Source organism: Urocitellus parryii, chromosome 3 (assembly GCF_045843805.1).
Source record: "Urocitellus parryii isolate mUroPar1 chromosome 3, mUroPar1.hap1, whole genome shotgun sequence".
Classification (NCBI taxonomy): Eukaryota; Metazoa; Chordata; class Mammalia; order Rodentia; family Sciuridae; genus Urocitellus; species Urocitellus parryii.
This window is the reverse complement of record NC_135533.1, coordinates 87,979,676-88,002,710: the sequence shown is the minus strand read 5'-3', so window position 1 is coordinate 88,002,710 and position 23,035 is coordinate 87,979,676. Positions and strand designations below refer to the sequence as shown.

General features: G+C 51.8%; 1 protein-coding gene across 4 annotated transcripts in view; it reads left to right on the top strand.

Annotated features, from left to right (window-relative positions):
- Crhr2 (corticotropin releasing hormone receptor 2) overlaps nucleotides 1-23,035 on the top strand; it is a 46,577-nt gene that overhangs the window by 15,637 nt on the left and 7,905 nt on the right. Inside the window, exons 1-8 of one of the 4 annotated variants that reach the window (XM_077796772.1) lie at nucleotides 1,467-1,584; nucleotides 1,744-1,869; nucleotides 13,389-13,474; nucleotides 14,892-14,998; nucleotides 15,359-15,476; nucleotides 16,970-17,123; nucleotides 17,765-17,825; nucleotides 20,394-20,466. In XM_077796772.1, the coding sequence (XP_077652898.1) occupies nucleotides 1,482-1,584; nucleotides 1,744-1,869; nucleotides 13,389-13,474; nucleotides 14,892-14,998; nucleotides 15,359-15,476; nucleotides 16,970-17,123; nucleotides 17,765-17,825; nucleotides 20,394-20,466 (828 nt within the window). In that variant the 5' untranslated portion in view covers nucleotides 1,467-1,481. Of the gene's footprint in view, nucleotides 1-1,466; nucleotides 1,585-1,743; nucleotides 1,870-13,388; nucleotides 13,475-14,888; nucleotides 14,999-15,358; nucleotides 15,477-16,969; nucleotides 17,124-17,764; nucleotides 17,826-20,393; nucleotides 20,467-23,035 lie in introns of those variants that run through there. The other 3 variants (XM_026401534.2, XM_077796771.1, XM_026401533.2) reach the window with 3 other exon arrangements.

The following is a 23,035-nucleotide window of genomic DNA, read 5'->3' as shown; positions in this document are numbered from 1 at the left end:
AGAGCACACATGCACACATGCATGGGTACATATTTTGAATGCACACACACACACACACACACACACACACACACACACACACTTTCCCCAGGCTTTTCCTCTCATAACTCAGAACCAGAGATTCTTAAGAGAAATCCTTCAGAAGATTTTACTGATGGACAAAACCCCAAAACAGGCTAGACTCCCACCTGGGGTAACATGGCAGTGAGAGGAGGCACAGAGCCCAGGCTAAGTTGGAGCTTGCCACACCCACATCCCTGTTTCCCAAGCCGGAGTTCACTGAGCAGGCATGAGCCACAGGCCCATCTTGAGCACTCCAGGGGTGCAGATGCAACAAAGGAGCAGGCAACTCCTGAGGAAACCTGGGCAAATTCCCCATGAAGGATTTTAGCTCCTCCACATCTGCTGTGGGACCTGATTTCCACCCCCTCTACTAGTACAGACACCAGTCAGGTGGTTCTGTCCAATTCAGGAGGAAGAGAGACATATTCTCATTTCTCACTTCATTCTTTGGTGCCAGGGCCACTCATATCCTGGTGTTTGAAATCTTCCATTTAATGTCAATCAATTTCTCCTCTAGAATTTCCCTTTTCATTAAATGGCAAGAGTGTTCCCTCAGTCAGCCAAATGGGAGACCTAGTGTTATCCCTGACTTCCAACTTCTGCTGAATGTCACCTGCCTCCTTCCCTCTCCAGTGCCCCCTTCCCAGGTTGAGCTCTAGCTCACGTGGACTGGTGCAGGTCTTCATTCATTCAGGACACTCCATCTCATTAGACTCTCTTTAGTGGCCTCCCGATTTCCCTCAGGTTCCTCCAGTCCATTTCCTTCTCAGAGGCTATGGTGGCTTAGAAAGGATGAAAATCTGCCGGTGGATGGTGCACACCACGCCCTGTTCTAGTGTACTTGCTCATGGAGAAGAAACTCGGGCAAAGCGTCGCCCGACTTTGGCTGGCAGCTATCCCACCGTAAGGGAGGCTGCAGTGGGTTCCTTGGACAGGCGGGTGTCTTTTGCTGTCCCTGCAGCACTGGGACCTGGGATTCTCCTCGGATGGGGCATTCCACACCCCAGGCCTAAGCTCGCCAGCCCCGCCGGCTTCCTCCGAACTTTGCTGGTGGAAGAGAGCCGAGACCTGAGAAATCGAACTCGGGGGAGTGGGCTGCAGACTGAGTCCGACCAGAGGAACCGCCCGGCCCTAGCCCCGGTCCCGGCCCCGGCCCCGCCCCCCGGCGCCGTCATTGGCCGCGGCCGAGCCGCGGGTGGACCCACCGCTCCGCGCTCCGCGGCTCCTCTTTGGTTAGGTCCTGGCTTGGCAGCTCCGGGAAATCTGGCGTGGCGGCAGGAGGCTGCCCGACAAGTCAGGGCTGGACAGGCAGGGACCTGGACCCTGCGCTCTCTCGGCCGCTCGCCCTCACACCCACTCTTGGCTGCCACACCGGGCGCGCACTCCCACTCCCTCTCCACACGCTGCTCCGGGACGCAATGGACGCGGCACTGCTCCACAGCCTGCTGGAGGCCAACTGCAGTCTGGCGCTGGCTGAAGAGCTGCTCTTGGACGGCTGGGGACCGTCCCTGGACCCCGAGGGTAGGCGGGAGGCGAGAGGACCAAGGCGGCTCGGGCTCCTTCCCCGGCGCCCTCGGTGCCTCCAGGGCCACGCGCTCTCAGCGCCCGGCGCCCTGAGTCTCATAGCACCCTGCGCCCCAGCGACCCCTCTGTGACCGCTCTGCTCTCTCCCGTCGCCAGGTCCCTACTCCTACTGCAACACGACCTTGGACCAGATCGGTACATGCTGGCCCCGGAGCGCGGCCGGAGCCCTCGTGGAGAGGCCGTGCCCTGAGTACTTCAACGGTATCAAGTACAACACGACCCGTGAGTGTCCATCGGCCCTTGGCTGCGGGCTCTGCGCCGGCCTCCCTTTAGTGCAGTTCAGGGAGAGGGGAGGGTTCTGGACCCTGTGTCGGAAACCTGCAGAAGGCGCAGTATCGCACAGCTTCCAACCTCAGTAACTGTGGGCAGTAACCATTCCTGGACTTTGGGTGGAAAAAGTCAAGAAAGGGAGAAGGGAATATTTCCTCCTTTTTAAGGTCAAGTCTCTCCTGCACTGCTACCTGAAGTTTCCCCATTAAGGCTTCATCTCTTCCTTTAGGATGCTCCCTTGACCCTGGAGCCGGTGCGGTGGGGGTATATATGCTTGCTCTCCTACCGTGTCCCCCATCCCCCATGGTGATTAGATTCTTCACTACTGGAGAAGAGAGGGGGAGGTTAGGAGGCAAGAAAGATGGGGTGAGCATATATGTTGGGGAGATCATATACAGAGCATAGACAGGGGAGCTAGAGGTACGAAGTGTCACCTCTTTCCTAACCAGATGTCCCCAGGCTGGCCCACAAGTCTGTGAGTCAGGCATGGTAGGCAGCACTACTCCTGTGTGGCAGCTCCAGGTAATGTGTGGGGTCTGAATCAGGTCCACCCCCTCCTTCCAGAGAGAACAGCCTGCCCCTCCTTCCTCCTGGCAAATCACTGCTGGCTGGACACTGAGGAAGAGGGTGGCAGAAGAAGAACACCTCTAGATGAGGTGTTCAGTGAGGGTTCTGGTTGTGGCAAAGGGTGTGTGTGGTGCACTCGCATCAGTGCCTATGAATGCCTTATGTCTATGCCCTGTGGAAGGTCTAACGGGAGCCAGATGTGAGGTCTCTGTTCGGCTGTAGATGCAGCGATCACTGGCCCACAATGAACACCCTTCACATCTCCATCCTTACCCCAACAATAGAGCCCCCCCACCGCCGCCGCCAACTTGATGTGGGGGTTGTTTGTCTAAAGCCCCTTCCTCAAGTGTCCACATCTGAATGGTGGCCCAGCTCCTGAGTGTCCACATCTGAAAGGTAGCCCAGCTCCTCTGTTGCCACACATATACATATGCACGCGTGCATGCATGCGTACATGCTTGTCCACGCATTCCAAGTCCTTCATGGTGAGTGATGGTTAGAAGGCAAGATAGCAGACTTGCTTTTGGTGCCAAGCTGTACTCCCCTAGCTGCACCAGCTGAGGGCTCTGGTGGACCCAGGGAGCAGCCCTACTCTGAGGAATCTAGGGCAAGATGCTCCTAATGGAAGGGACTGGTAGAAGTAGTGGGACCTCTGAAGAAGGCTTCTGCATCACCTGAGATCTTGCTTTCTATCCATTAAAAACAGAACTCTTTAGGAGGAAGTGAGGTCCCCAACCCAGGAGGTATGCAAGCTGGAGAAATGACCTCCCAGTTCTCATGTTACAAGACTGTGTTTTTTGTGTGTGTTCTGTGAGCTTTGTGGAGTGAGGCAATGGAGATCATTGTGCCTGATTCAGTCTGTGCTCAGCAACTAAGGGTCATCCAGGGCCAAATAGGGAAATGAAACTTCTCAACCCACAGCCTGTGAGCCTGAGGGAACCCTACCTCTCTGCTCTTCACCTAGCCTGGCCTATTTCCTGTTCTCCCCAGTTAGCCTGGAAACCCCATCCCCTGTATCAAGGGCAGAGTCTGGTCTCTTCAGAGCAGAAATAAGCACAATAGGATTCAACCAATTTATTGAACACCTACTATGTGACACAAGGCATTGGCACTGTATTGAGGGCCTCATTCATAATTGCAGCAGACAAAACTAATATAGAGAGTGACAAGCCCTGATGGGGGAGGGAAGGGGGAGGAGGATAGGGACAGCACATACCAGATCATTCACATCAAGTCAAACTTGAAGCTGAAAAAAGGCTGGGGCACTGGGGTTGATAAATGTGGTAGCAATTATCCCCTAGTGTCTAATGAACAATTTTCTCCACTTGGACCAAAGAGCTTTCTGCACTGTAACTCCCAGGGAATGAGAGGAGCATGGGGTTGGGGTGGGGGGCATTGCCATTAACAGGTACCTGGGGCTGGAGGGCAGCAGACAGTCAGCCCAGGTGGGAAGAGCCAAGGCAGCTAATGGCAATGCAGAGTGCGTGATTGATTGATTTCCTGCCTGCCCTGGCCAGCCAGCTGCTGCCTCCTCCTTCTCCATTTGCCTTCATTGTCTTCCTTTAGAAAGAAGGATGCAGACAAAACAGCCCTGTCAGAAGCCTGCAGGGCAGTCTGGGCTCCTCTTCCTTCCCCAGTCTTCATATACCAAACCCCTCCGAAGCCTCATTGCTTGGAGGGCAGGAATCGCCCAGATGGGGGAGTAGCTTAGGCGGTGGTCTCTGAAATCTTTCAACTCAGCAGAGTGCAGAGAAACTGCCACAAAACTATGAAGGGCTGCTCCTTGTCCAGGGGCCAGATTCCACCAACAGAGTTTTGCACCCGTGATCCCACTCCCCGTGAGACACACGCTGCTTGTATGTCCACATGGCAGACAAGAACACTGAGGCTGGAGACATGAAGTCACTTGTTCAAGCTTCTAACCAATCCTATGCACCAGTGCAAGCAGGGAACCCACAGCCCTCACTTTTAACCATGGGGGAAAGTCTGCTTCCAAGAGTGACATGTTGAATTTGGAAGGCAAGCTTAGGGAACAAAGGAAGCCTCTAGGCCTGGAGAAGTGGGGGAACTCAGCCCTCTGACCTGCAACTCTAGGGTCAGGTTGGATTTATCGGGCCAATGCAAATAGGCGTAGGAGAGTCAATCTAGTTCAGGGAAAGTGACTAAAGACCCAGATATGGAACTGTGCTTTGTGGCTGGGAACTAGTGAGCATCGTGTGGAGAAAGAAACAGACCAGAGAGGGGAATGGAGAGCTGATGATGCACAGCATCACTGTCAGTACAGGAGGGAGCCTGGACAAGCTCAGGAGCAGAGGGGACACCCATTCCTCAAGAAGGAAAGGAGTGACAGGGGTGCTGGACCCTGGGGTCGAGCAGAAGGCACTGGAATTGACAAGGTGGGAGAAGGAAAGGTGGAGGGGCACGGATGACCCAGGCACACAGGAGATGTGCTGAGCACAGTGGGAGATGTGCTGACATTGAGAAGCTGAAGGGACACCTTAGCAGAGATGCCAAGGAAGCAGCTGGCTGGGTGGAGAACAGCCCCAGAGGGCACCACGGGTAGAGGGAAGCCATCTGGTGGTTCTCAGGATGTGCATGAGCGAGTCTGGGAGGCTGGGTCAGAGCCTTGACTGGTCTCACCCAGAGACCATTTCTGGGTGCAGCAATGGCCCAGGGAAAGGGAAGGGACTCTTGCAAGGTCACTCATGCTAGTCCACGTTAGTAGCTGTGTGCCCCTGCAGTGTGCTCACACTACCATTAGCTTCCGTGTCTGCACTGTTGTCAAGCTCATTAATCCTTATGCCCCTCCAGTGATGGGAACATAGTCTTATCCTCATAGTACACTTGGGGAAGTTAAGTGACCTAACTCAGAACAGAACAAGGATTTAACCAAGGTTCTGCTGCTTCCCTGGCTCAGAAGGTCTGCTGGGTTAAGCAGAGAGAAGAATTTGTTCAAGAGCTTATGGAATCACAGAGTGGGTTGAGAACCAGATTGGAGGCCCTCATCCAAGAACATGGGATGGAGCAGAGCCAGTGAGGGAATCCCTGTTCTCCCCAGGTGGCCATGCCAGTGCCCCCATGCCACTGTCAACTCAGGGAGATACACCTTGTTTGTAAAGATCAGGGGAATGTAATATTAGCATCATGACATTGCCCCTGACCTCCCATCCTACCATCTGGGTCATAGTCCTGCTGGATAACTGCTCTGGGGTCTTAAGTGCCTGCAGCCCTTCCTGGAGATACTTTCTCTGTCTCTCTTATAGACGCCAGTTCACCAACTCCCTCTAGCAGGTGCATGTTTTGGGTAGAGGAAAAGGGGGCTCTGGGTCACATGCCTAAGCCCTAGCTGCAAGGGAGCCTGGGAAGGTGAGGACTTAGCACTTCAGTTCAGGGGCAGGCAGTGGCCTCTGCCTTCACCCAGGGTTCCATGAACCCACCTTTAATGTCTGGTCACCAAAGCAATCCTGAAGGTCCAACCATGGTATAACCTGGGGCAAGCCCATCCCCAGGTTAATATGGAAGAAATTAATTAATTAAATTAATCCATTAATATGGAAGAAATGTCATAAAAATGTCCTAACTGGGCCTCTGTCTCCTTGTCTGTAGGGAGCAGGGAAGTGGATTAGCTCAGCAGTGGTGCTCTGTTCTCCTCTGACCTCCCCCATTCCACAGAGATGCCTCTGAGCCCATCTCTGTGTGTGTCTCTCTCGTGTCTCCCTCTGTTTCTGTATGCCATTCTGTCTTTCTTCCCGTCTCTGTGTCTGAGTATCTATCTATTCTTGGTTTCTCTCTTATGTTCTTTCCCACCTGATCGTCCCTTTCCAGATCTCTCCTTCCCTCTATCCCTCCCTATTCCTTCTCTCTTCCCACTGCACCTCCATCTCCCTCTCTGCTCTATCCCTCATTCTATCTGCTCTGCCCTGGAACCTTCTTTTGCCTGTGCTTATGGTCTTTGTGACTGCAAATAAGGGTCTTGCTGCCTCCTTCCGGGACAAAGCCCACTTTCCTTGGCAGAATTTCCAGGTGCAGGCTTGGCCTCCTTGACCTAAGGCTCCTACCATTCCCTCCTGGGAACCCCTGGTCCCATCTGTAATGAGGCATCTACTGGACAGGGAAGGAGAGCACACTCCACCTAACCTAACCTCTGGGGAGTGCTTTGCAGAACCCCATTCTAGAGACATGCCAAAGCACTGGTGTGTCCTGCTACATCAAGAATGGCTGCAACAGTGCAGACAAGGAAAGGAGGGGTGGTGTGGCCTTCTGTCACCTCTGAGAGCCCCTACAACTCTGTGGCCTCTGGGTTTTGTCTTGGGAGGTGGCCATCTCTCTGTCTGGACTGAAAGGATCTCATCCCCAAAGGGCTCTTGAGACAGCCTCTCAGCTCTTCTAGGGGCTGCTTCCAGTGTTGAGGGAAGAGCATGGGCTATTGCCAGCCAGAGTCTTCTACAGTATCTCACAGGAGCTGTGGGCTGGGAGAAGATTCTAATTCTGGTCATGCTGCTGCCTGCTTGTCACCCATAGGAAATATTTTCACCTTCTGTGGGCCTTGGTTTCTCTGTCTGAGGTGAGGCAGAGGTGGGGCTTGATGACATTTCTTGGTTTAGAGAAACCTCTGTCTTAGGGATCCTCTGTTCACTTCCCTTCCCAGGAGAGGAGCTCATGGAAGGAGCTACCCCATGCTCTAGCCTCTGCTGTGCTGTGCTCCTTCCTTCCAGCCATCGCTAGCAGTGAGCTGGGCTCCACCCACCCGCTGGCCTCTTTCATGGACCCAACTTGGTCTTTATTAAATTGCTCAGTGCCTTTGTGACTCAGCTTCCCCACTGTCCCCTGTAAGTATGGATTGCAGTCCCCACTGTACCCACCCAAGGATGGCATCATGAATGACAAGTCCAGCGAAAACAGAGATTTGGGCATTCTAGAAGCCCCAAGTGGGCCATCAAAGCTCAGAGAAGAGTGTCCAAATAATATGGAAGAAATGTCATAAAAATGTCCTAACTGTAGGTGTCCTAGGCAGATGAGAGGCCTTTCCCACTTAGTGTCTGGGCTTGGCAATGGTAGATGCTCAGTCTCTCTCTCAACATAGCACCCCTCCTAGGTCAGACTGAGTCTGAGATTGGATGAGCGTCACTAGCTGCCTGTTCCAATGTGCTAGGATTGGATCAAGACAGAGCTGTGCCAGGTGGGCCCCTGAGCCAGCCAATTGTAGTCAGCCTGTGGTAGTGTGAGGGCTGTGCAGGAATGTCAACTCAGGGAGATACACCTTGTTTGTGAAGCTCAGGGGAATGTGATATTGGCACCATGACATTGCCCCTGACCCCCCACCCCATCAAACTCTGGCCACACTTCCTCAGTGGTCTCTTAAGTTGAGGCAAAAAGCAATTCGTCATGCCCCAGAGCATCATTGCCCAGTCGAGGCAGTGGTAGCCAGGCTGGGAGCAGATATTAGCAGGGGAATCTTTCCCACCGAAGGTAAGAAAAGTGACTCAAAGTCAAGATCAAGCCAGACAAGGAGATGGTGGGATCTGGAACCTTCCAACTCCAGACAGTAGTGGGACTGAGCGTGGGCTATCTGGATCCTAAAGCATTTTCTTCTGATGATATGGATACTGTGTGGCCAAGACCCTGCGGAGGCAGCACAGTAGCTGCACGTGCTGAGTGTAGCAGGAAGAGTTTCCTCCCTCCAGAGATACTGACTCCAAGATGATACAGGAGGAAGTGTGTCCCAGGGGAGAGAGCTCTTGTTCTGTCTCTTCATTGTTAGGTGTTCCCATATGTCACTTTCTTTCCCTCTTTGGGCCCCATCAGACCAAATGAGGGAGAAGTTGCTTTCCCCCTCTTAAATTCCCAAGGAGATACCCACTGACTTAGTTTCCAGTGTGCTTTCCTTGGAACAGGCAAGGTATCCATGCCCAAAATCTGGAAGATGCTGCCCATAAGTTTTGTATTTAAGACTAACACTCCCTCCCCAACATGGATTTATATCTCAGTGACTGGAGTTCTGGCAGTGAGGCTGGCCTATCTTCTAGGGGCATGTGGGAGACCTAGATGCCTCCTGAGATATGTGTGATGGCTTTGTCATCACCATGCAATTTGGTGGAGCCTGGACACCCAAGATGGCAGATTATCCTCTTGGCCTTCCTTGATCCTCTCGCCCTCATTGAATTCCCTAGTAAACTTGGCAGCAGTATCAGCTATGATCCATCCTGAGGACCCTGCATGATCAGCTGGTTAGTACTTAAGGACCAGATAGGCTGGAGAGGTAGTTCAGTGGTAGAGCACTTGCCTAGCATGCATGAGGCCTTGAGTTCCATCCCCAAGAAAAAAGGAAGGAAGGAAGGAAGGAAGGAAGGAGGGAGGGAGGGAGGGAGGGAGGGAGGGAAGGAAGGAGGGAGGGGGAGAAAGAGAATATGAAAGAAGAAAGAAAGAAAGAAAGAAAGAAAGAAAGAAAGAAAGAAAGAAAGAAAGAAAGAAAGAGGCCACCCAAGCCTTCCTCTTAGGGGATCTTGACCTTGTGCAGAAAAAGGTAAAGTCTTGCTCCAGGGAGACTCTGGGATAGATGGGGAAACATGACTTCTTTACAGGGACCATCAAGAGAACAGCTGCAGCTCAGTGTGAGCCAGGCAGAAGTGAGCAGCTGGACCCTCAGGAGGGCTAGAGGAACTGGGGCTGCTCTGGGCAGAGTGCAGTAGAGTTTTGCTGTCCGTGGTGCTGAAAGTTCTGGGCCTCTGTGCTGTTCTTTCAGTAAATATTGCTTCGGGCCCTCCCCACCTCTCTGTCATCACCTTCTCTCTCTATCTCCCTTCTTGCCATTTTCTTTCCATTAGCCAAGGACCATACTGCTTTCCCCACAGTTTCCTTTGTTCTTTCCTCCCTACCTCAGCAGTCTTTGCACTGTTTCCACTGTAACTACCACCAAAACTGTTTCATCCCAGTCCCTTGTCTTCCATGGTCCCTGTCCCAGAGCTAGAGGCGCCAATCTAGGGAGTACTTGAAAGTAATGTAGGCATGTTTGGAGTTGCCATGGCTTGGTGGTTTACTGGCATTCAGTAAATTGGGAAGCCTCACACAACCAAAAACTTGACTCACCTGAGATGCTAATAGCATCATTGGGAACCAATTTACTTACTTTTCCTGAGACGGGAAACAGAGGCCAAGAGAGATATGACTTAGCCATGGTCATCTAGCCAGCCAGGGTTAACACTGTGTCTAGATTATAACCCCCATCTCCTAGCCAGGCCTTTGGACTATCCTTGATGAATCGCTGAACCAAGAACTACTATCAAAGTGTTAACAACTGACACGGGGGAGAACCAGTTGCTTCAGGGACTTTTAACAGGTCAGGGCCACTCTGGGGATAGGGACAGGCTACCTAGACTACAGAGCCTTGAACCACAGAGCCCTGCTGTGGAAGACCCCACCTGCACCATTCAGAACCTAATGCCCCTGGCAGGCCACATAGCACACCATCAGCATTGATCCTCAGCAGGGGCACCTGTGTTGTTATGGTAACGAGTACCCACCTCGTCTCCAGCCCCGTGGTTCTGGCATTGCCACCTGCCCTCCATGGCCATCCTCCTGTGGTTCCTGAGGGGAGGGGCTCTTCCTCTCTTTTATCCAAAGCTGTGCCTAAGGGCTCGGTGCCCTCATTAGCTGCAGCAGACACGTCTATCTTCCGGTCCTCTGGATCCCAGTGTCTGTAGCCAGAATCTCAGCCCCAGACAGGGCTGGGTCCCCAGAGGGAAGTCCCTCCCACCCACATGCCACATCTCAGACCCTGCTTTTCAAGATTCAGCCAATCCAAACCAGTTCAATTCCACCCACAGGGACTCAATGGCTTGTTGCTGAGGAAGGGGGGACCCAATGACTCCAATATGAGGGATCCAATGACTCCAGTATGGTCTCTGCCTATTTGTCTGTCCCTAGGGATCTCAAGTCTGGGAGCAAAGAAAAGGATCAGGTCCAAAGAGACACAGTCCATAGAATTACGACAATCTATCTGAAATAGATTTTTGCTTTTCATACTATGGATTGTGGGACAATAGTGGACTGTGAAATCAATTTAGTGGGTCATGACCAGCATTTGTATATGAAATGAACAGAATACATTAGAACAGAATAGAAAGAAAAACGTTGTAGCGGTTTTCAAGATACATTTCACTCTGTGAAACTGGATTTCAGGCAAGTGTGGGTGTCTGTGTGTGTGTATGTTGGATCATGATACAAAAATGTGTTATTGTGGCTCAAGAACAATGAAGTGTGAAGGCCTATGTTCCAAGAGGTAGGAATATATAGAAGGTACTTAGAGGAAAACAGAAAAGATTGCTTGAGACCTGGGGTGTTGGGGAGGTGGCACTTGAGCTGGGGATCAAGAGAGAGGAGTTCGCTGTGAGCAGTGAGTGGGACTCAGGAGGGTGTTTAAGGCTGGGCCAGCACAGAGCAGGGTTGTGCCAGGCCTGTTCGCACAGCATCAACTGCAAGGGAGAGTGGGAGACGTGGGCCCAGGTGTTGAGGGCCTTGAGTATCATGTCAAGAAGGTTGGACTTTATTCTTAAAGCAGTAAAGAGCTATTTGTGGCTTTTAAGCAGGAATCAGCATGGTTGAGGGGTCAGGACAAGCAGCAGGGGGATGAGAAAAGACGGTCCAGGCAAAAGGACTGGAGAAAGTGCTGAGAGAGGGGCAGGAGGAGGTGGATTCCAGAGCAAGGAAAGGAAGGGACAGAATCCATGGCACTCAGGGACCTTGGAGCATTGGTGGGAGGACAGAAAAGCCTTCTTTTGCAGCCTCTCCATCCTGACCCCACTCCCTTCCACAAGTCCACTCCTAGTCAGTGTCCCCACGAGATGTCATGCTTGGGAAACAGATATTTTGAAGCCCTGACTTCAGAGATCCCCCACACTTCTCAGAAAGACCAGATTCACACCTGGACAACTCTGACTGGTCACAAGACAAGGGCTGGAGTGTGGGGCTGGGGTGAACAGGACTGGGGGTGCGCAGGAGAGAGAAAGCAACGGGATGGGAGTCATCAGGGAGGCCTTCCTGAAGGAAGGGACCTCCCCCTGAACTTCAGGAAAACTGGATACCTATGAGCACTTTCCAAGAAGATCATTATTTCTGCCCTTTCAGCTCTGACCCCAACTCGGGTCTGTTACACCTCACCCCTCATGCACCTCATAGGGACTCTAAACCCCCATGAGAAAGACACTATGAATCTTACAAAGGACCTGCCCTTATTCTTATCTGCCAGGATACCTTGATTCTTTCCTTCAGGGACGTCACTGGCTCCCATGTTGAGGCAGTCCCCCCATCCCCCGCCCACTTCAGAATCACAATGTGGAATGAATGTTTGTGAGAAAGATGGTTGTGTGCATCAGAGGGCCAAGACCACCTGGGAGCCAGTTGCCAGGGACAAGGGTGAGGGACAGGTCTCCTCTCCTCAAGGGTCAGGATAAGACCAGGACAATCCCCTGACTGACTCCTTCAACCAGCCAGAGACGGGCCTCATGCTGACAGGCCTCAGAGGCAGGACTAGGCTGGCCATAACCCTGAGTTTGAAAAATCAGAGCTCAGAGCACCAAATTAAAGAATAATTAAGCTAATAGAATCTCCCCGTTGTTTTTGCTCTCTGGCAAGTGCTCCTTAATAATTCCGTTGCTTTTAACTCACGGTCGGCCCAACGGAAGTGGGTTTTTAAGTAACTTGATTATTTCAGAACTTGCTGCTTCCAAATACAATCTAAGGTTCCCCCTCCAGCCCTGTGACTTGGTGCTCTGTGAGCTATTTATTTTCATTAGCTTTGTATTGTATATCGAACATAAGCCAAAAAGAAAAAATACAACAACAACAAAAAAAACCTGCCCATTAGCCAGAGCAGAACCCTGGTACAAATCACCCCCAAACGATGCACTGTTCAGAATTGCAGTCAAGTGGGGGGCGGCGGGGCGAGGCAGCTCATGGTGTAATGCAGAGCGGAGGCAGACAAAGGGCTCTGGGGGTCCTCTGGAGTGGGGAGGAGGCCCTCCTGGTTGGAAGTTAAGGGCACGATGTCCACAGGGGGTGGCTCAGGCATTAAACCTCCACCCACAGTAGTCAGAGCTAGGACCGAGAGAAGGGCAGGTACCAGCAGCTTCCCTCCTCTGTGCCTTCCCCTTCAATCCAAGTGCACTTTTCTACGTTGGACGTGACACATTGCTGCCTTTTCATGCACCATATTCCAACTTTAAGGAGGATGCTGGATCCCGAACACTTGGAGACATGGCATGGTGCTCTCCCAGGCAGCGGCAGCTCAGGGGCAGGAACACAGCCCAAATCTCCCTCAGGCCTGTTCACCTTGACTTAGAAGCCCAAAGGTCACGAATGCAAAGCCCAGAGGCAGACCTGGGTTGCGCTCCTTTTTTCAGTGTCCTTGGCCAGCAGCTTCATCCCTTTGTGCTTCGGTTTCCAGCTTCCTCCCTATGAATGGGTGGATTCTGTGTTAGTACCCACTTCATAGGGTTGTCATGAGGATCGAATGGACAAGGTCTCTGAAGCATTTAGAGGAAGAACTGGCACCTGGAAACACACGCTATACCCGCTATGCCCGCTATGCCCTTGGTAGCTGGTGCTAAAATGCAAATGCTCATACTGGGGAAAAGAACTATGGAACTCATAAATACAAAGTGATCAAGGGAAGGGTGGCCATTATTTATTCTGCTAAAGGCATCAAACCTTTAGACACAAACCCAGTGCTCACAATTGGGTGAAATTTACACGTAAATGACTTTTACTTAGATTTTCAGAGGTGCCTTATATTTCTGGACCCAGGGAAACTAAAGAAGGTGGACTTTATCCTGTAGGCACCAGGCAGCCAGGGAGGGTTCTTGAGGCATGGAAGTGACCCGACTCTTGGTGACTGAAATCTTTTGTAGGGAATGCCTACCGAGAATGCTTAGACAACGGGACCTGGGCCTCAAAGATCAACTATTCACAGTGCGAACCCATTTTGGATGACAAGGTAAGTGTACCCCCCACAACTGCCATGACCCTGGTCCTCATATAGGTATTAGGACTAGGGTTGAGCACAGAGGATCTCAAGGGTGACAGAACCAGTTCTGTGTCACCCAACCATTCATTTGTGTGCCTCATGCCCATATCCCTGTTGTCCTACCCTGTCTCAGTAACACTGTGGTGGGAGTCTGGATGGGGGACAAGGGGTCCCATCTCCAGGAGAGCTTGGGCCAAGGCAGCATGGGACACAAAAAGGAAATGACCACAGGACCAGTGCTCCCCAACATCTAATAGGCTGTGGCTGTGCACCCTCCTCCTCCCCTGAGCCTCAGTTTCCTCATCTGGCATTCTGATTTTGTGACTCCATGTGAAAACAAGTACAGCCTCCCACAAGGCCCATCCCCCAGGAAGCCGGGTCCTTTATGCTGGGACCTCTCCTGCTCTGCTCCACTGTCACTCTAGAGAGAGTTTTGGGTTTTTTTGGTTCCCCCCCCCCCTGTGGTCACTATAGTGCTGCCATTGGTCCCAGGCTCCCCACGTGACAGGCAAGCACTTTACCACTGAGCCACACCCCCAGCAAGCTGTGCCCCCCTCCTGATCCCAGCGCCATCCTCTCCTCTCTCACCCAACACAGCCCTCAGTGGGGGTGGAACTTTTGCCCCAAATGAAGTCCCACTCCAGAGGCAGAAGCATTTGCCTCCCGTGAGGAAGTGAGGCCACAGAGGGGCAGGCAGGGGGTCATAAGGCCAGCCCTCTGTCCTCACCTCTTCATTCTTACAGGCCAAGAGTCAGTGGTGACTGGAAGTAGGGGTGCGGTGGGGCCTTGACTCACCCTGGCTGGAGGGAGTCCACTGGCTTTGTTAACAACAAACGGACTGACGGACCGTTTGAATGTCTAATGCTCCGCTGATGCTGCACTCCCTCTTTGCTATACCCAGGGCAAACCCATCCCCAGGCATCTCCAGACTCCCCATAGGTGGCTGCTTCTGAGGTAGGAAGGCAGGTTGACACTCATGCACAGATGTCAGAACTGAGGCCCAGACATGAACTAGCTCACCCTCAGGTGCTCAGCCAGCTGGGGGTTTGGCAGAGACTCAACCTAGATGTAGCATCATAGAGCCTAGATTTTTCTTTATTCATCTGTACAGATATTTCTGGGATATCTCAGAATAGACCATATCCAAATGTGCTCCCCCCCAGAAAAAAACCCCCACATGTTGGGAGGCCTGGCCACAGCCATTTATAACAAGAGCCACCAAGACCAACAGGAGTGAGCGTGCGGAGACGGAGGCATGGTGGTGACACTTGGAGTGTCTGCTGCCCCCAAGGTCAAGACACACAGGGATGGGCATGGCTGGAGTACCCAGGCCCACCCCCACATGTTCATGGCCCCCGTCTCCCGTGTCTGTCTGTCTGTCCAGCAGAGGAAATATGACCTGCACTACCGCATTGCTCTCGTTGTCAACTACCTGGGCCACTGTGTCTCGGTGGCAGCCCTGGTGGCCGCCTTCCTGCTTTTCCTGGCTCTGAGGTAAGTCTGCCTCCCAACCTGCCTTCTCTTCCTCTTGATCTCTCCTGGACCTCTCACCTCTGCTCTGAGGACCTTAGAGCCAGTTGAAAGAGGAGGGATGGACCTGGTGCTGGGCACTGACCATCAGCAGGCCTGTGGGATGCGAAGCAGGCCCAACCAGGGCCTCCATGGGTGGGAATTGGCTCCTGGGGTAACCCTATCCCCACTCTAGACTTGATCTCTACCTGGCCTTAGGGTGACTTCAGTCTCAGCTGACCCTTGAGCCCCACTGAGCCCTGGTCCCAGCCCCATCTGAGCTCTGACCCCAGGTGGACTCACCCCAGCTGACGCTGGCTGACCCCTGCCCGGGGCCTCCCACAGGAGCATCCGCTGCCTACGGAACGTGATTCACTGGAACCTCATCACCACCTTCATCCTGCGAAACGTCATGTGGTTCCTGCTACAGCTCATCGACCACGAAGTGCATGAAAGCAATGAGGTCACTGCTCGGGGAGACCCGGGGCTGGGCTGAGGGTCCGCTCTAGGGGACGTCCACTCTCTGCTCAATACTCAGGTGCAAAACTGAACATGAGCTCACTTCCACCCTAGTCACTGTCCCCCAGGGCCAGGGAGGCAGGGGCCAGGGCTGCCAGGCCAGGGTGTCAACTGTGTCCAGGTCAAATGTAAAACTGTAGACTAGACTGGGGCCAATACAGCTCCTCAGCACACCCATGAGAGAGAAGCCTTGAGGCTTCTCCACACTTTTTCCTTGGAGGGCCTGAATCTCAGCAGACACCACCCAGTTTGACTCTTAACTTAACCTCACCCTGAGTCAAGTTCAAACAAATTTAATCAGATGCCTTTAGTACCAGTGAGACATCCTTCACTTACAGAAAAGGCCAGGGTTGGAGTAGAGAATCTTTACCCTCCCACCTAGAAAGCAGGATTTTCTAGAATGAAGGAGACAGACATGGGCCAAAGATCGGGGCTGAGACCACGGGGCAAAGCTACAGAGCAGCTAGCTGCTCAGCACAGGAGGGTTATCCAGGAGCCAGGGGTGTCAGAGCCAGACAGGGAGGAGCTGAGTGCTCCCAGGGCTCCCCTGACCCAGGGCTGGCTCACACCCCAGCCTGCTGTCCCCACCATTCTCCATGTCCCAATCTTGGCTCTGAGTTGCCCTGGGGTTGAGTCAATAGGAAAGAGGACCAGGTGGGGGCTGCCAGGCTTGGAGGTCTGTGGCCTAGACCTTGGCTCTGTTTGGTCTACTCTGTGGCTCTAGGCATAGCAAGGTGCTGGGGGTGGGGGTCACCTTGCTCAGAGGGACAGGTACAAATCCACCTCTGCCAAGGAGGCAAATCAAAACAGCAGCCACACTCAACCACAACACTCCTCCTTGGTGCCTGTCTGTGCCACCCTTCACTTCCTCTTACCATCCCTTAAGGCAGTGTCAGTTACAGCTCAGGGAGGCGCGAGACTTGCCCCCTCCAGAGCCAGTGCCGATGGTTCCAAGTCCAGAAGTTCCCAAGCCACAGGCTCTGCAGAAACCCTTCTAGGCTGCAGCTCCCCCACACACACACATTCCTTGACTCTTCTCTTACTGGTTTTCATTTTTTTTTTTCCAAATGAAATTTCATACCCCATTCCTACACGAGAGCCAGCCTGACTTGCTCTGAATTGAAGGTGACCCGGAACGTGACAGTGAAAACACAGCACAGTTCAGTTCCAGCCTTCCAGCTCCCCTCTTCCTTTATTAAGAAGAGCCATTGAGAAGGAGTGGGGATTTGTTAAAGGGCACCAGGGAGAATGGCCCCTCAGTCTCAGCGGGAGGGTGAAAGAGTTGGGGAAGCGCTAACCCTTTTGGAGTGAGATTCAGTGGGGTTTGATGCCACATCCATCCACCCGCTTTGGGCGGCCCACGCCTCACTGTCCTTCCTGGGCAGGTTAGCCCTGCTGGGCCCCAGGAGTCCCTGACAACCCCTGCCCCATGCACAGGTCTGGTGCCGCTGCATCACTACCATCTTCAACTACTTTGTGGTCACCAACTTCTTCTGGATGTTTGTAGAAGGCTGCTACCTCCACACCGCCATTGTCATGACCTACTCCACTGAGCGTCTGCGCAAGTGGCTCTTTCTCTTCATCGGATGGTGTGAGGCTCCCAGGAGTGGCAGGGCCCTGTGGGGGAGGGGGGCACTGTTGACAAGGTCCTCTCCCCTCACCCTGGTCCAGTAGTACAGAGGAAAAAGCCAGGAGTCCCTCCAAAAGATGGTCCACACCTGGCCCTGGTCCCTTGTCCAGAGTGACCAGTCCAAAGACTCTTGTCTCTGGCTTCAGAAAAAAAAAAACTGGCCAGGTCCAGTAGCACTCACCTATAATCCAGGCTACTCAGAAAGCTGAGGCAGGAGGATCTCAAGTTCAAGGCCAACCTAAGCAACTTAGCAAGATCCTGTCTCAAAAAAGGAAAAAAAAAAAAAAAGACTATGGGCATCTCAGTCAAATAAAGCGCCCCTGGATTTAATTTCCAGTTCCAAAGAAAAAAAGGAAAAGAGAGAGAGAAACTAGATGGTTGTACCTTCCTGTCACAAAATCTCCAAAAGCACATCATTCCCTACTTGGAGAAGAGAGAGGGTGGGGTAATCCAGGAATAGGGCATCCCTGGGCCATGGATGGCCTGCAGTTGGGAAAACAGAAATGTAGTCCCAGAACCTTGTGGTCTCCTACCCTGAATTCTACAAGAGGGTCCCTGTCCATCTATGTGTCCCCTGCAGCATGTGTCTGTCCTTCTTTCAGGCATCCCCTGCCCCATCATCATCGCCTGGGCAGTTGGCAAACTCTACTATGAGAATGAACAGTAAGTAGGATGGGCCGGCCGTTTGGATTGTGGGTTAGCACAGGTCAGCCTGGGGCTCAGGCCAAGCTGTAGCCATGGCAGGTTTTCTTTCCTGTTGTCCTGAGACTGGAAGAAATATCCTCATTCCCAGGCATGCTTACTTGGTGGGTTTCAAGGCAGCTTTGTTGAATTCCATAAGGAGCTGTGGTTCCTTGAAGTGCCCCGTATGTGTGGCTCTTCCAGCCATAGAGATGTCTTCTTCCTCAGAGTTGGATGCAGCAGATCTGGCCAAGAATCTGTGGATGAGACCGAGGTCTCCGGGCTGTCTATCCAAGGCCGCATCAAAGAGCATTTGATGGAGTCCCCCAAGAGCTTGCTTTTTTGTTTGTTTGTTTTATCTTAAATTGTATTTATTTCACTCTTATTTGTGTGTGTGTGTGTGTGTGTGTGTGATTTTTTAATGTTGTTATTTGTGCATTATAGTAGTGGGGTTCATTTTGATGTATTCATATGCCTATAGCATAATTTGGTCCATTTCAATCCCCTCTCTCTCGTCTCTCCTGATCCCATTCATTTCCTCTACTGTTCTTCCTTCTATTTACTTGTTGTTTTTTCAATTGGTGCATTATAGTTACACATAAAAACAAAATTCACTATGATACAATGTCATTCCACAGTTTCTCCCCTTCCATCCCTCTTCATTCCCTCTCTATCCCCTTTCTCTACCCCACTGTTCTCCCTTCTATTTTCACGGGATCCCACCCCCCACTTTTTAATTCTTTATTTCTCTCTAGCTTCTGTATATGAGAGAAAACATTCGAACCTGGACTTTTTGAGTCTGGCTTATTTCACTTAGCATGATGGTCTCCAGTTCCATCCATTACATGACATAATTTCATTCTTATTTATGGCCAAGTAAAACTTTACCGTGTATCTATACCACATTTCCTTTATCCATTTGTCTGATGACGGGCACCTAAGCTGGTTCCATAACTTGGCTATTGTGAGTTGTGCTGCTATCAAAATTGCATGTATTGCTATAGTATGCTGAATTTTAGTTCTTTTGGATATATACCAAGGAACAGGATAGCTGGGTCACATGGTGGTTCCATTGCTGGTCTTTCATGAAATCTCCACACTGCTTTCCAAAATGGTTATACCAATTTTCAGTCCCACCAACAATATGTGAGTGCACCTTTCTTCCACATCCTTATTTACAATTATTATTATTTGTTTTCTTGATGATTTCCATTCTAACTGGGGTGATATAAAATCCCAGTGTAGTTTGATTTGGATTTCCCTGATTGCTAAGGATGTTAAATATTATTTCATATACTTGTCCATTTTCATTTCTTCTTTGGGGAAATTTCTGTTTAGATCATTTTCCCATTTATTGATTGGGTTTTTTTAATGTTTTTTGAGTTCTTTATGTATTCTGGATATTAACCTTCTATCAATGTAGCTAGCAAAGATTTTCTTCCATTCCATAGGTGTTCAGAAGAGCTTGCTTTTTGACACCACAGTCTCTGCCTAAGTGCAGTGACCCATCCTAGGGTCTTCTCTGCTTCAGAGTCTGGTACACTGAGCCATGGCCCAGATAATAGCTCTGCCACAGGCCAGCCAAGGAACAACCAAGAAGTTAGCTGTCAACAGCTGAGAGAGGGGTCCCTGGGGACCATCAATCTCTGTGTGCAGGTCTCTATAGCATTTCAGGGGCTGGAGAGTATTTAGGGGTTGGGGTAAGGATGGGGTGGAATTCCAGGAGCTTAACATTAGGAAAGGCTCATAAAGGTAAAAGATGCCCAAGACTAGAAGGTCTGACTTGGTAGGTTGTGAGCTTCCTGTCAAAGGGGGTGTTCAAAAAGAGACCTGAAATTCAGGCAGCGGGGGAGGTTCCTGTCTGAGGCTGGTGTACACAGGATAACCTCTGAAGTTGTGACAGACATAGTTTCCTAAAGTCAATGGACCCTCCCTGAGGCAGTGCCAGATTGAGACCTGGCCCAGTCCTTCCTCTGGACTCTCAAGCCTCTCCCTGACCCAGCATCCCTGGAGAACAAACCAAGCCCTTGGCAGCCAGTGAGGCCAACCAGGCAGCAGGCTCCTTCCACTGGGTACAGAAGGCTCAGCTCAAAGCCTGAAAGACCCAGCTCAGGCAGGAGGAGGCTCCACCTCCACATCTGTTGCTTTGTGTAGCTGAGCGTCTGGACACAGAGCAGCAGGTTCTGAGCAACGTGGGAACAGGTGGCACAGGGCAGATAGGTCCTAGGCCACTGAGGGGAGCCCAGCTCCCCATTCCCATGCTCCTGCATGCCCAGCCCTGTGTCCCGCTGTCTGCAATGGAGTGGGGGACTGAGGAGGAGACTTTCCCTTGGTCTGGCTGGGAAGATCAGACCCACCCCATGGAGGAAAAGACAGCTCTGGGCCAGGGTGGTCAGTGGGCTGGGGCTGTCCACCAAGGCTTTCTGGGAAAGAGCAGCCCTGAAGATGGGGCTCAGGAAGGGTCAAGCTGGAAGATGAGCTGGTTCCAAGTTGGGAGTGGTCCCTCTGGCCCAGCTCAGCAGGCCATCCACAGCCACCCCATCTTTGCAGGTGCTGGTTTGGCAAGGAGCCTGGCGACCTGGTGGACTACATCTACCAGGGCCCCATCATCCTCGTGCTCCTGGTAGGTCCTCGGTGGGAACTGGGATAGGGCTGGGGCACTGGGAGGGCAGCAGAGGATCCACTCAAGCAGAAATGCATGGAAAGATGTCACCTGGGCAGCCCCTGGCAACCCTGTAGCTGCTACGCACCATGGCACTTCCCAGAACCACCCAATTCTCCCTTCTTCAGGCTCTGGGGAGCCCTCTGCTCCTCTCTGGACCTCAAGCTCTTTTTCTGGGTGGAGGCGGGGACTGGTTGGTGGAGTTCTAGTACCTTCCCCCCCATCTGACTTCCCCTTGCCAGGTACAATGCTGAGACAGCCAGGTGAGCAGGCAGCTGGGGGCAAGAGTAGGGTGTGCGGCTTCTGTTCAGCCCAGACCTGCATTCTTCTCTGCCCCCAGCCACCCCCTCTGGGGTGCCGCCTACCACCCCAACATGGAGCAGCAGTTCCCAAATGCAGCATAATGAGCAATTGTTCCTTGTCCAGCTCCCCACCCTCTGCCAATGTATTCGCATCTCAGGTATAATTGCCACCACAGCTTTAATCCACAACGAGCTTTAATTAAGATAGAGTTTAAGCAGAGGCTGCTGCAGCAAAAAGGACCCATTATATATCATACATTTAAAAAAAAAAAAACATATAAAAAAGCCCCATAAGAAATTGGCATTTACGTAAGACTTATTTCAGGCTCGGTAATTTCAGGCTCCGGTATGTACTGGCTTCCTTAAAGGGCCACTGCATCCTCTCGTACACAGCAGGTGCCCAGTGGGGCTTTCTTTTGTCTACCATGGAGACAATTACTGTTTATCTCTATTTCCTTACTCTCCTCCTTGTTATGACTTCCGGGATTCATTGGACCCCTCCTTTTGATTGTCCTTGATGTCCGTCAACTGATGATGACTAGGAAGTTTTCTCACCCACTGCCTGAAATTCCACCGTCAGGGCTTCACTCACGTCAGAGGCGGAAGCCAGTCCTTGTCAGAGGTGGGGGGCGGGGATGGTCCTTGGACTCCCAGATGCAGTGATGCCGTGAGTCACTCACCCCTCAGTGTGAATGGAAACCCCACAAGATCTGTTCCCTCCCTGCCAGCTGCTGAGGACCCATTGTGCAGAGATAGTGCTTTTGAGGAACTGGGACCCAGCCAAGAAAGGCTGGTCTGGACCGGGGCCAATGGTAGCGCCCTGCTGTAGGACTATTGGCCAGGTAACAAGGAAACACAAGCAAAGGGAAGTGAGCTGTGTCAAGACCCAGCTCCCTGCCTCCCTGAACACGCCCCCTTCTGTGGCTTCTTGCCCACCTTGCTATTGGACCCAGCTATTAGCACTGATGGGTGCTTCTAGGTTCCAAGCTGAGCCCTGTCTGCATGACCTCCATTCCTCACATCCTTGATGCAGGAGAGAAGTAGGAATTAGGCTCCCCATTTTATAGGCAAAATCACAGAGAGGTGGAATGATTTGCCCAAAGTCTGGACCCGTAGCTGGTAGAGTTATGTGCGGCTGGGGCAGGTCTCTCCTCTTGTCATGCACCTCCTGCCTGCTGTCTCTTGGTTGGAGATATGCCTGGCATTCTTGCCTCTTCACTGGCTACATTTCTGCTGCTAAGACACACTCATTTATTTCTGGGTTCTGGGAAGTGAATTGGGTGGTTGATTTGCAGGAAGCCTGACTCTGGCTGGTTGTTGTCATGGGAAAGGGATGTGGCATTCATCAGGTCAGTCCAGGGCATAAAGCCTTCCATGAGTATTCCATGCATGCTGACTCTCAAGACAGTGGCTTATCCTGACTGGACAGATGAGGAAGCAGAAGCTCAGAGAGGTTAAGCAACTTGCCTAAGGACACATAAATGCAAATTGGAACAGTGTTCATTCAATGGAGATTCCCCCTGGGAAATTAACACCCCACCTCGAATTTCTTTTTTGTTGTTGTTGTTTTGGTACCAGAGATTGAACACAGGGGCACTTAAGCACTGAGCCACATCCCCAGCCCTTTTTCATATTTTATTTATAGACAGGGTCTCACTGAATTGTTTAGTGCCTTGCTCTGTTGCTGAGGCTGGCTTTGAATTCATGATCCTCCTGTCTCAGCCTCCAGAGCCATTGGGATTACAGGCATGCGCCATCGTGCCCGGCTAAAACTCCACATTTCCAGGCCATCCTGTTTTCATTCTGAGATATCTCCTATGACACTAGAGAAAGCCTCAAACTAGGTACTGACCCCTGCAAGTGACCAAGAGTCCAGGCTAGCCTTCTACAGTGTGTGGTACAACTGGTCCATTCTGGTTGATGCCTGGGCTCTGCATGGATGGTGGCTTATGGCTCCTAGCTCAGCTCACTTCCCACCTGCACCCCTGCTGCCCCTGTCCCAAATGCAGACTCCAGGTCCAACCTGCCACTGGCTATCTGTGTTTGTAACAAGCACCCAGGTATTTTTGCAGTGTACACCCTGGATCCCAGGCATAGTCAAATTGCTGAGAAGGGAAGTTGATTGTCTGGGATTTCTCCACGGATCAGCAAGGTTCCACCTGCTTAGAAAATTCCAATAGGAAGGCAAAACTCGAGACATCAATGAGGACCAGTCTCCTGAGGCCTAT